General features: G+C 42.7%; 1 protein-coding gene across 1 annotated transcript; it reads right to left on the minus strand.

Moving 5' to 3' along the window:
• Nucleotides 1-2,929: 2,929 nt before the first annotated feature.
• Nucleotides 2,930-8,076, minus strand: tdh (L-threonine dehydrogenase). The gene is made up of 9 exons (XM_023296083.3): nucleotides 8,022-8,076; nucleotides 6,759-6,944; nucleotides 6,594-6,636; nucleotides 6,444-6,514; nucleotides 5,545-5,694; nucleotides 5,299-5,471; nucleotides 4,831-4,921; nucleotides 4,397-4,666; nucleotides 2,930-3,682 (listed from the first exon to the last, which is right to left on the minus strand). Exons 1-9 carry the CDS (start codon nucleotides 8,059-8,061, stop codon nucleotides 3,543-3,545), a joined length of 1,164 nt encoding a protein of 387 aa, XP_023151851.1. The 5' UTR covers nucleotides 8,062-8,076; the 3' UTR covers nucleotides 2,930-3,542.
• Nucleotides 8,077-13,328: the final 5,252 nt, after the last annotated feature.

Consider the following 13,328-nt stretch of genomic DNA (forward strand, 5'->3'; position numbering starts at 1 on the left):
CTCGGGTTCTTGAAGACGTTCCACCTTCAGGTTGTGGTTGGGTTCTAGCGGACCGATCAGGGGTTTCCGGTCTCTGAGTGACTCACCATTCTGCAGGATGTTGTGAAACCAGGTGACGATCATGAAGCTCCAGATTTACTCAACATCTGAATCAGTGACTCAACCGGATGGTGAAACTTCCTGTCAGCTGATGGAACTCAGGAGAACGTTGTTCTGGAGAAATCACTCATCTACCGGCCAACGTTACAGATCCAGAGAGAACTTCTGCTTTTATATTTAATGGTTCCTCAGATGTTGTTCAAACAGACTCAGATTCTAAGGAGAGAAGAACCAGCTGAGCCTCAGAGAAGATCTGATCTGAGACCAGATGTTCCAGAGAACGTTTAGAACGTTACCATGAAGAAAGTCTGAAGAAAGTTCCATCTCTCAGATGGAGTAACTCCATAAAGTGCTTCTGTGTGGCTGAGAGCTGCTTCTGGAACATCATAATTTCAGAGAAAATAAAGATTTATTGACTTTTCCTCTGAGCTGCTGACAGAAAACCTTCATGTTCCAACGAGAACAGAAACGACATGAAGTCATCTTCAGACACCAACAGAAGAACCTGCAGTCTGTTAACTCTAAACTATGAAAGGCTGCTGTTCCATCCAAACCAACATGAAGTTCTGATTCTGACGGAGTTCTTCATGTTCAGTCTGAAGGAAAACAAAGATTCATTCATTAAAATCTCAGAGTGAAGCTGCAGCCAAACTGAAAGAAGAACTGAAATACGAGTCACAGTACCACTAATCAGGTCTAGAAGGAGTCATAGTACCACTAATCAGAGCTCCTAAAATGACTCCACAGACAGTGAACTACTTTCTCCATCCAGCTGTAAAAACAGACAGCAGCTGCTTCAGACTTGGTTCAGGGGTTCTCAATGGAAACCAGAGTTAGTGTGAAGCTCAGACAGTGTGAAGGAACCTTCAGAACATCAACGTCTATGGACGGAGGACCAGAACTAAACCTGGTTGCTGCTCAGAACTAAACTTCCAGATGAAAGTTTGCTGAAGAACATGAGAAGAAGCCTGATGGATTTTGGAGAACATTCTTTGGTCAGATGAAGATCAGTGAGTTGGGCTCAGATGGAGTCCAGATGTTTGGTGAGAACCTGACCAGGACTGCTCTCCTGGTCACTCCAGTTAGATGATGACATCACAGGACTGATCAGAGACAACATGAATCACCTACAGGGAGGAGGTCCAGAATCCCACAACCTGAACCTCAACACCAGAAAAACCAAGATGGTCATCACTCCACCCTCTACATGGATGGAGACGAGGTAGAGAGGGTGGAGAGCTTCAGGTTCCTCTGCGTCCACATCTCTGAGGACTTCACATGGTCCACCCACATCTCACACCAGGTGGGGAGGTCCCATCAGAGACTCCTCAGAAAGCTGCTTCAGGCTCTTCTCCCCACAAAAAATGATGCTAAAATGACCCCAAAATAATACAAAAAGACCCAAAAGGTTGCAAAAATGACACTAAAATGACAGTAAAACATTGCAAAAAGGATAGAAAACTGCTGAAACTGACATAAAAGGACACAAAATGACACAAAATGATGCTAGAATGACAGAAAGACATAAAACTGACATGAACGATGCCAAAGTGACACAAAAACAATGCAAAAGGTGCAAAAGTGACAAAAATGGTGCAAATGACACAAAAATGATACAAAAGATGCAAAAATTAAGCAAAAATGATATGAGAATGACATAAAATGACATAGAACTGACACAAATGATGCTAACATAACACAAAAGCAATACCGAATGTTGCAAAAATGACAGAAAAATGCTGATATTAACACAAAATGACACTAAAATGACACAAAAATGCTGCAAAAAGGACAGAAAACTGCTGAAAATGACAACAAAGGATCCTAGAATGACATAGAAAGACACAAAACTGACACAATCATCTCCCCCAAAAGCTGCTCACAAACTTCTAGCGCTCCACCACAGACCCTCCTGACCTTCTGCTGCCCTGCAGAGGACAGAAGGACCTCCGACAGGTGACTGGGACCACATGAACCCCTCAGAGACGTCTACACCAGCAGAGGAACCACCAGAGACCATCCATGTTCTCCCCTCAGGTAGACGCTACACTTAGAACCAAAACCAACAGACTCAAACAGATTTTACCTCTAACCTGTCAGAGTTCTGCTCCTCCCCCCTGAATGATGATGTCACATGACCACAGGTGTAATATTCATGTTTCAGGGCAGTAATCCTGCATAGAGCAGATCTCTAACCATGAACCGTTTCCAGTCTGGAAATCTGCTGATATCTGGGTCCTGTTTATTATTAGTGTGTTCATATCACCTTATAGAGTTTATTTTAATGCTGAGTGTTAAACTGGTTTCATTGTTTTCTGTAATGCTGACAATAAAGACGTGTTCTATTCTACTCTATTCTATTCTATTCTACTCTACTCTACTCTACTCTACTCTACTCTACTCTACTCTACTCTACTCTACTCTACTCTACTCTACTCTACTCTACTCTACTCTATTCTACTCTACTCTACTCTACTCTACTCTATTCTACTCTATTCTATTCTATTCTATTCTACTCTATTCTATTCTATCACAGATCTCATGTTTCAGGTTCCAGATTTCTCCTGTTTTAAAGCTTTGGATTAAAATCTGCTTTTATTTAAGTTCGACCAGAGACTGGTGTTCAAACATCTTCACCTGGATGTTGGATGTTCTTCATTCATGGTTTCTGCACTTCAATAACAACATCTAAAGATGATTCTCAGATGAATGAATGTTCGAAAGTACTGACATGAACTCCAGATGGATGGAGATGTTCTACAGGTCAGGATGTTCTCATCGTCTCCATCCTCAAATAAACTCAACTAGAACAAACTGACAGAAGCAGAACAACATGAAAAAAGTTTTATTGTCAAAGCTCATCATGTGATTGACAGAACAGACAGAACCAGAACCACCGAGTGGCCTCATGGAAATAAAACAGAACCAGCAGAACCAGCAGAACCACCGAGTGGCCTCATGGAACCAGAACAGCACAGACAGAAACACTGAAGACCAGAGTTTAGAAAAGGTTTCCTGCTGAAGCTCCCTCACGTTTCACAGTGACAGAATAAATAAGTTGAGTGAAGAATCTTTGTCGGGTTGTCTGTCAGAACCTGCAGAGTTTCCTTCCTTCTAAAGTGCTTCAGGACAAACTGGACTGAGCTTCAGCAGAACCTGAATGTTGACCCTCCTTAGACATTCCAGGTAGAACCTGGAAGGAACCTGCAGGTAGAAACAGAACATCCCTCGACATGCACGTGGTCGTCTAAAGGCCCGTTAGAATCCCTGAAACTGCCGACACCAGAACCTGCGAGCAGGAAGAGGAAAGAGAGCAGAGCGTCAGCGGGAGGAAGGTCCGACCCACCGGAGCTTCTGGAGCCGAGCCCTTCAGTTTAGAGACAGAACCAGCAGGAGGCGCTCTGTTCTCTTTGGTCAGTCTTTATGTACACAGAACCGCCCCCTCAGTTGGCCCCAACCATCCGGGTTTCTACTCCGAAGTAGTTGAGCATCGTCTGGACCAGTTCTGGAAGGTCGTAGTCATGCTTCCAGCCCCAGTCCTTCCTGGCGTTGGAGTCGTCGAAGTCCATCGGCCAGCTGTCGGCTGGAGGACAGGAAGTTCATCAGAAACAGGTTCAGGGGCATAGAGAGGACACAAGACGGCTTTTACAGGACAAAGAATCAAGAAGTTTAACACTTAGAGAACAAAACACCAACAAGTTTAATATTTAAAGGACTAATAATGAAGAATTTTAATACTTAAAGGACAAATGATTTGAACCCTCTGAACCCAAAACCTGCCGCCTGCTTTGATTTCTTGAAGAAAAAAAAAACTGCAAAATTTCAGCTTTTTTTTGTCAGAAATCCTGAAAACAGGAAGAAGTGTCAGATTATGAATTTTCTGACGGTCTTTGAATGCATCATGTGTGACGTTTGGTTCCATCAGGAAAAATGAACTAAATCTGAACTGATCATCTGAACGTGTTTCATTAAAACTTCAGGATGTGTTAGTCTTTAAAAACTGGCCAAAAACAAACCTGAAGTTCTGCACATCCAGTACAGACTGAGAGTTCTAGGATGAACTGCAGGAAGTGTTCCCACAGAGCAGAGGATAGAACTAGACAAACATCTCCAGGATGACGAGACTTTAGTCCAGAGTTTAACGTCTGATGGTTCTAGGACGGTTTTATGTTTATGTTTCATAAATAATCAGAGAAACGTTCCTCAGTGAAGGCTGAGAACGTTCTTTAGTGTTCTGAGTGTTTAGAGCTGATAGAAGGAGAACTTTATCTGTCATTAGATGTCGATCTGTTCTCACCGATGGCCTGCCGTACGAGGTCCACGTCATACGTGACCTCCAGCTCCGGCATCTGTTTCTGCAGCTCCTGGCTGAGCTCCTCAGGCGTGAAGCTCATGGCGTTGATGTTGTAGGTCCTCATGGTGAGCGTGTCGGCCGGCGCCTCCATCACCTCCAGCGTCGCCCGCAGACAGTCGTCGATGTACATCATGGGCAGCCGCGTGTCCGGCTTCAGGTTGCACTCAAACTTCCCACTTTTGATGGCGTCATGGAAGATCTGCACGGCGTAGTCTGGAGGGAAGAGCAGACGGAAAACAGCTGAGGCTTCCTGCAGGATGTGGGCGTGTCTGAGGAACCACATTAGCTATCTGAGGATCTAGAACTGCAACAAGTCCTGATCCTCTGAGGAACATCAGTTACATAAGACTGGAACCCGAGGGTTCTCCTGGTCCTACCTGTAGTGCCGCCTCCCGGCATGGAGTCTGCTGAGATGATTCCTGGATAACGGAGGCAGCGGAAGTCCAGACCGTAGCGATGGTGGTAATACTGGTGGATGGTGACCAGTTAGACACAGCAGAAGATTCACAACATCATAACATCTAGAACCTCTAATGAACCTCCAACTGTTCAGAAGATCCACAACATCACAACATCTAGAACCTCTAATGAACCTCCAACTGTTCTCATCATCTGTTCTTCAGTTCTAGTAAAAACAACTTCAGTCTGAACACTTCCTGGTTCCTCTCCTCTGACAGAAAACTGAAGATTTTTGGACCAAACATCTAAAGGTATTTCTGTTATTTTAGAGACCAACCATCTGATGGTTTTGTCCAGAGATCATCAGATCAGATTCATACTTTATGGACTAAACTTGAGATAATGGATAATTTAACGGCGCTACCGTCGGTTCTCTGGGTTCTCACCTCTCCCATGAGCTCGGCGTGGACCTTGGAGACCCCGTAGATGGTTCTGGGTCTCTGAACACAAAGGTCTGGCGTCGGGTTCCGAGGGGAGGTGGGTCCGAAGGCTCCGATGGTGCTGGGAACAAACAGACGGAGGCCATGTTCTGCTGCGATGTCCAGGATGTTGTGAAGCCCTGAAGAACCCAGACAGTCCATTAGAACAACAAGAACATCCTGTCAAACACGGAACCTTCAGAACCGACCTACCGGTGATGTTGACGGATCGAGCTAGCGCTACGTTAGCTTCTCCCACTGCGCTGAGCAGAGCGCTGTAGTGGACCAACCAGGTGATCCGGTTGTTCACCACGATCTCACGGAGGTTCTTGTAGTCCAGAATGTCTGAGTAGATGAAGGGACCTGAAGAGAACATCTGGTTTTAGATGGACTCAGAACAACAATAAAGGGTTCTTCAGAAGGTTCTCTGGTTCTTCAAAGCTCATCACTAATTGAAGAACCTCTGTGTTTAGAGGAAGGTTCTTTACTCTGAGGTTCTTTAAAGGTTCCCCATGTTTATTCTTTGGTTCTTTGGAAACTAACAGCCTGAAATCCTTATTTTATTCTGGATGAATCATTTGGTCGATAAAACATCAGAAAACACAGAAACGTTCATAAACTGGTCCTTAGAACATGATGTTCTATCTGAGCAACAGTCCAGAACCCAAAATATTACAGAGAACATGATCAGAAACCAGATCCAGTGTTCAGACTGAGACATCTGGATGGATTTAAACTGATCTGGAGTCAGATTTTAACAGTGAATGTTCATCATCAGGAAGCAGCTGGTTTCCAATGAATCAATATTAAATATGAATTAATATTAAATATTAATTATCAGTACTTGTGTTTGTGTTGATGACTTGGTGGATGTCTGAGTCTGTTTCTGATCGTCATCTACAGATCAGCTGATCAACGTCATGTATTGATCTGGACCAGCGATGATGTCATCCATGACCTTTACTCTGACAGGAAGCAGGTTGACCAATCAGAGTTCAGCTTTTAGTCAGACTGGACTCTGAGCTGCTTCATGAGAGGAACCACAACAGAACAGAACCAAGACAGAATCAGGACCAGTACCAGAACAGAACAGAACCAGAACGTTCTCTCACCGCTGTGGAACACGTTGCTCGGAGGTTTCCGGATGTCGGACAGAATCACGTTGTTTTTTCCAAAGCGCTTCCTGGAAACAAACCACAGTTACTCAGCCTGACAGCTGCTGGTTCTACTGGGTTCTGCTGGGTTCTGGTTCTGGTCCGTACCTGAGCAGTTTGGCGAGTCCAACCCCCAGCTGTCCGAGTCCACCTGCACACAAACAGACCACAATCAGTTTCCATGGAGACCAGAGAGGGTCCAGCTTCCTGCTTCTCTGCCAACCAGTAGAACCAGTAGGACCAGCAGAACCAGTAGAACCAGTGGAACCGTACCTGTGATCAGAACCTTGGGGTGGTCCGTCTCTGAGAAGGACACGGAGTGGAAGCTGGCGTCAGACGTCACCTGTCTGGGAGAGAAGCTGATGTTCCGGATCGCCACCGTTACCGGCAGAACCTGCTGGACCCGCTGGGCCTGCTGGGCCACCGTACCGAGGGTTCTGATGATGGGCATGATGATACCTGCAGGACACAAACAGAGGGTCAGTACCGGGTCAGGACCGGGTCACACAGATCCACATTTACTCCAGACAGAACCACAACTCTCATTTAACAGCAGAACCGCTGGACTCAGAACCAGAGAAGAGTTCTGGATCCAGTCCAGAGTTCAGAACCAGCACAGACTGAACAGTTCCATCAGAATAAAGCGGATTAACTGGATCAGAACCTCAGCAGCTCAGACCAGAACCACCGAAACCAGCGACGCGTTTTAACCGAGCAGCTCCACGGACGGAACCGGATTCAGAACCGACAGAACAGGAAGAAGAGAAAGAACCGACAGGACCTGCGGAGCCTTCAGAATAAAACTCCGGTTCTTACAAAAAGAGCCCTGGTTCCCTCTACCAGAACCCTCCTCCGTCCGGTACTTACCGGAGCGCAGCGCCGAGAGAGAAGCGGCGGAGCGGCGCAGCGGATTTATAGTCCGACCCGGAGCCTCTGCAGCCAATCAGAGCAGGAGGCGGACCGACACCGGGACACACACCCGAACATTTCGGCAACATTCCAGGAAACACTCCGGGAACTATTCAGGCTCAGATTTAGAGCCGAGATCCGGAAACAGCTTTTAGAAAAGCAGCGGATTAAATCCAGAACCAGAAGAGAAACACTGAGGAGGATGAAGATCTGGACCCAATCCAGAACCAGAATCAGAATCAGAGTAAGAACCAGAACCAGAACCAGGGTCAGCAGATAAATCAGAACAAACAGGATCCAAAGAGAGACAGAGTCCCCGGAGGATAAACCAGTGATGAACCAGCTGATAATAGTAATAATAGCAATAATAATAATAATAACAAGAAGATGATGATGAACTATATTAAATGTATATATGAACGAGGTTTAATATTTTTTTAACAATAAAGTATACTAAATGTGTATGTTAAACATGTTTGTTAATAATAATAAACTATGTCCATCTGAACTAGGTTTAATATTTTTAATAATAAACTCTATTAAATGTGTATAGATGTGTATGAACCCTGTTTATTACTAATAATAATAAACTATAATTAAATGTGTATAAAGATGTGCTGTACTCACCTCTCCAGTCTCCTCCTGTGATCTCCGGCTGCTCTTGCATCAGCTGCTCTTTATGCGGCCGCAGGCGGCGGCTCCTGCTCGGATTGGTGGAGCTCCGGAGGTGCGGCCCTCCTCCAGGCTCCTCCTCCCGCTGCCGCCGCCGGCTCCGGCGAGGCTCCGCCGGGCAGCGGGAGGCCGGGAGCCGCGGAGGGCCGCTGGAGCCAGAGACATGTGACCGATGGAGATATAAAAGAACAAGGTGATCTTCAGACAGACTGTAAACAAAACGAATAACCTCAAGTATTTACTCTTTAATCTACTGTAGGAAGATTAATACACAAGAACAAGGTGGTCCCAGACTGGAGCAAATATAGTAAATTATATAATAACAATAATAATAATAATAATAATAATAATAATAATAATAATAATAATAATAATAATAATATGATAAGGTTCTCTATAAAAGAACAACATGATCTCAGACTGTAAACAGAACAAATAATCTGAATTATTTTACGTTATTCTCCGTTATACAGCTTTCTATAAAAGAAAAAAAAGCATATCATAGAACTAATGTTCTGCAGTTTATTGATCATTTTAATGTCATATAATACTAAAAACTCTAAAACTCGTAAGTATTTGATTTAGAAATGGTAAAATATGACTAAATGTGAGTTTATTAGTGATGAACTGAAGTAGGATGAAGCATCAAAATGAGTCAATCAGATTCTTTGGTGGTTTTTCTAACAGAGAACAACAGAAACACTTTAATTATCTTTAACCATCTGGAGTTTACAGGAAACGATTTCCTGTATTTCCTGTTTATTCTGTTGTCATCCAGCATTAAAACACTTCAGCTGAAATAAATCAGAGATGAAGGACAGAACATGTTGACATGAGGACGGACTATAAATAGGTTCTTTATAGTTCTGGCAGTAAAACACACAGACAGCCTTTAATTAGACGCTTTCAGACCAAACACTAAACTATCATCTGGACGAGTTTGTCTCCATTCTGCCGTCATAAAGGAGTTAACCTGCAGCAACATGGACTTCAGTTATCTGGAGATGAACACCGATGTTAATTCAGACTGAAGGTCTTCTTCTGGAGACTCCAGGTGAACTTCTCCTGCTTTCTGTCCTCTCAGACTCTGATCTGAACGTCTGTGGACCAAATGAAACATCTCAGGATTTATTTAAACATCAAATCACTTCTTCAGAGAGAAAAACAGAAAGATTCATTTTACAGGAAAACATCAGAACATCAGATCTGAACAGCTGGAAACCAGAAATAGACATTTCCCCTGACACGACTAATCAATAATTATCTGCTGATCGCCTCATCAATACAGCTTTGATCTGAACCCTGAGCTCTTCAACACTAAAGCAGCGATGAATCAATTAAATAAACCAACTGTCTGATAATCAATCAGTAATTAGTCTGTCTGATAACCAATCAATCCATGATCAGTGCAAATGTTTGTATCAGCTTCCTTCAGGAAGCTCCTCAGATGGTTCAGGTCTATCAGATGGTTCAGGTCTATCAGATGGTTCAGGTCTATCAGATGGTTCAGGTCTTATCAGATGGTTCAGGTCTATCAGATGGTTCAGGTCTATCAGATGGTTCAGGTCTTATTAGATGGTTCAGGTCTCTCTGACCTTTCAGCTCCTCATTCAGAACCAAACACAGGAGCAGCAGGAGGCGGGGCTTACAGCAGGGCCGGCCTCTGATTGGTGGATGTTGGCACACACCCTCAGCTGTCATCAGAGGAGGAAACATTCCTGAAAACCAGTTAACCAGTAACCAGAGAAAACAGAAGCTGCTGCTGGAGGGAAACTCACATCCATCAGGCTGAACTCAGGTAACCTCCAGGAAACCACAGCCTGTAGAATAAATACATAATAAATAATAATAATACTTTATTATACAGTCTCTCTCTATATATATCTATATATAAAGACTGTATAATAAAGTATTATTATTATTAATTATACAATCTATATATATACATAGACTGTATAATCAATAAATAATACTTTATTATACAGTCTGTATATATATATATATATATATATATATATAGACTGTATAATTAATAATAATAAATAATATATAGTGGTGGGCCGCGATTAAAAAATTAATCTAATTAATTACAGGCGTTGTAATTAATTAATCGCAATTTGCAGTTTTGTCAAACAGCAATATTTGACACAATAAGTGAAGTTTTTCAATTTAAATAAAATTGTGGTTGACAGTTGAATCAATGAATAGACATATACGTGTTTATAATTTAAAATTTATTTTAAAAAAGGAAAATGGGACATACAGAAAAAAGTGATTTTGATGACTTAAAGCCTGAATTTAGTTGTTTTTTCCACTGTATGGCACATGAAATCAGCATAAGTAGTTCAAGGAGCTTCAGAAAGTTGAAAATCCAGAGATTCATTCTGTTTTCATCTTTTCTGGGTCTGATAATGCTGTCATTTTGATGGTTCTTTTTTATAGGAATATTAATTTTTATTTATGTAATTTTTTTATAAACAAAAAGTTTATAATGAAGTTATTAAAAGAGATATTTTTGTTGTTTAGGTTATTCCTCCTCCAAGGAGGCAGAGCCTCGACAGAGTAAAAACTTAAACCACAAAAATGTTTCATTTCTATTTATCTGCATTTTTCATCTGTCTGCTACATTCACAGATTACTGCAAATCTAAGTGCAATTATAGCGATTTTATTCAACATTTTAAGACTTTCTGTAAACTCAAGCACTGTCTAGAAAAGTGGTCTATTATGGGATGGCTACACCGTTAGCCGTTAGCATGACTCGTAGCTAACGTTAGCTCTGGTGCTAACAGCAACATGTTTTACATTGAGGTGATACCGTCGACTTGAAGTGACGCAGTGATCAGAAAACTCTTTGTTGTACAATTTGCACACAACCAGGCTTTTATCCAAGCTGCCATCAGGAAGATTTTTAAAAGGAAACTTTCTGTTCAACAAGTCCAATCTCGTCTTCCTTCACTGTTCACCAGAGCCTGACTTCACTCAGTGCTTCCTGTGCTTCTTCTTCATGGCTACAAACAGACTTCAGGTTCATTACCGCCACCTAGTGGGCTGGAGTGTTCATCAGAGTTACTGGTGTGCCAGAAATGAGGGAACCGAGGAGGGTGCAATTAATTGCGTTATTATGTCTAACGCGTTATTTTTTGCTGCAATTAATCAAAATTAACGCGTTAACGTCCCAGCCCTAATATAGACTGTGTAATTAATAAATAATAATAAATATTTTATTATACAGTCTATATATATATATATATATATATATATATATATATATATATATATATATATAAAAAATATATATATATGTGTGTGTGTGTGTGTGTGTGTGTGTGTGTGTGTGTGTACTGTATAATTAATAAATAATAATACTTTATTATGCAGTATGTATACACTATATTGCCAAAAGTATTTGCTCACCTGCCTTGACTCGCATATGAACATAAGTGACATCCCATTCCTAATCCATAGGGTTCAATATGACGTGAGTTCACCCTTTGCAGCTATAACAGCTTCAACTCTTCTGGGAAGGCTGTCCACAAGGTTTAGGAGTGTGTTTATGGGAATTTTTGACCATTCTTCCAGAAGCACATTTGTGAGGTCACACACTGATGTTGGACCAGAAGGTCTGGCTCTCAGTCTCCACTCTAATTCATCCCAAAGGTGTTCTATGGGGTTGAGGTCAGGACTCTGTGCAGGCCAGTCAAGTTCATCCACACCAGACTCTGTCATCCATGTCTTTATGGACCTTGCTTTGTGCACTGGTGCACAGTCATGTTGGAAGAGGAAGGGACCAGCTCCAAACTGTTCCCACAAAGTTGGGAGCATGGAATTGTCCAAAATGTCTTGGTATGCTGAAGCATTCAGAGTTCCTTTCACTGGAACTAAGGGTCCAAGCCCAGCTCCTGAAAAACAAGCCCACACCATAATGCCCCCTCCACCAAACTTTACACTTGGCACAATGCAGTCCCACAAGTATGGTTCTCCTGACAACCACCAAACCCAGACTGGTCCATCAGATTGCCAGATGGAGAAGCGTGATTGGTCACTCCAGAGAAGGTGTCTCCACTGCTCTAGAGTCCAGTGGTGGCTGCTTTACACCACTGCATCCCACGCTTTGCATTGCACTTGGTGATGTATGGCTTGGATGCAGCTGCTGGGCCATGGAAACCCATTCCATGAAGCTCTCTGCTGAAGCACTGTTCTGGAGCTAATCTGAAGGCCACATGAAGTTTGAAGGTCTGTAGCGATTGACTCTGCAGAAAGTTGGCCACCTCTTGGCACTATGCTCCTCAGCATCCACTGACCCCGCTCCGTCAGTTTACGTGTCCTACCACTTGGTGGCAGAGTTGCTGTCGTTCCTACACACTTCCACTTTCTTATAATACAGCTGACAGTTGACTGTGGAATATTTAGGAGCCAGGAAATGTCACGACTGGATTTGTTGCACAGGTGGTATCCTATCACAGTTCCACGCTGGAATTCACGGAGCTCCTGAGAGCGAGCCATTCTTTCACAAATGTTTGTAAAAGCAGTCTGCAGCCTAGGTGCTGGATTTTATACACCTGTGGACATGGAAGTGATTGGAACACCTGATTCTGATTATTTGGATGGGTGAGCCAATACTTTTGGCAATATAGTGTATCTATGCAGGAAACTGATCTAATGACACAGCTTTAACCAGAACATGATGGATCCAGGAGAACCAGAACATGAAGTCCAGCAGGCTACTGTTAGCATTAGCCACAACTAGAGGATCCTCTTCTAGTTGTGGCTAATACTAATTAGCCACAACTATAAGAGGATGATCCATAATGTTAGCAGCTGATGTGGCTACTGTTAGCCACAACTATAGGATCCTCCTGTAGTTGTGGCTAACATTAGCATTAACTATAACTATAGGTGCATCCTTAGTGTTAGCAGCTTATGTGGCTGCCATTACAATTAGCCACACTATAGGCAGTTCCTTTGTCTTGGCAGCTAATGTGGCTAACATTAGCATTACCCTCAACCATAGAATCCCCCTATAGTTGTGGGTAATGCTAATGTCAGCTACAACTATCGGATGATCCTTAGTGTTAGCAGCTCATATGGCTACCGTTAGCATTAGCCACTACTATAGTCCACCTATAGTTGTGGCTAATGCTAATGTCAGCCACAACTGTAGGAGGATGGTCAGTGTTGGCAGCTAAAGTGACTAAAGTTAGCATTAGCCACAACTATAGGATTCTCCTATCACTACAACTAGATCATGTAGCTTCTTATC

The sequence above is a fragment of the Amphiprion ocellaris genome, chromosome 12 (genome assembly GCF_022539595.1).
Source record: "Amphiprion ocellaris isolate individual 3 ecotype Okinawa chromosome 12, ASM2253959v1, whole genome shotgun sequence".
Taxonomy (NCBI): Eukaryota; Metazoa; Chordata; class Actinopteri; family Pomacentridae; genus Amphiprion; species Amphiprion ocellaris.

What these genes read in the sequence shown, in the direction of transcription:
- tdh (XM_023296083.3), bottom strand. Translation starts at nt 8,061, where the DNA reads ATGCAAGAGCAGCCGGAGATCACAGGAGGAGACTGGAGAG. An exon ending in GGACTCGCCAAACTGCTCAG is followed by an intron (nt 6,515 to 6,593) that starts GTACGGACCAGA and finishes GTTTGTTTCCAG; the next exon opens with GAAGCGCTTTGGAAAAAACA. An exon ending in CCTCGTACGGCAGGCCATCG is followed by an intron (nt 3,683 to 4,396) that starts GTGAGAACAGAT and finishes CCTGTCCTCCAG; the next exon opens with CCGACAGCTGGCCGATGGAC.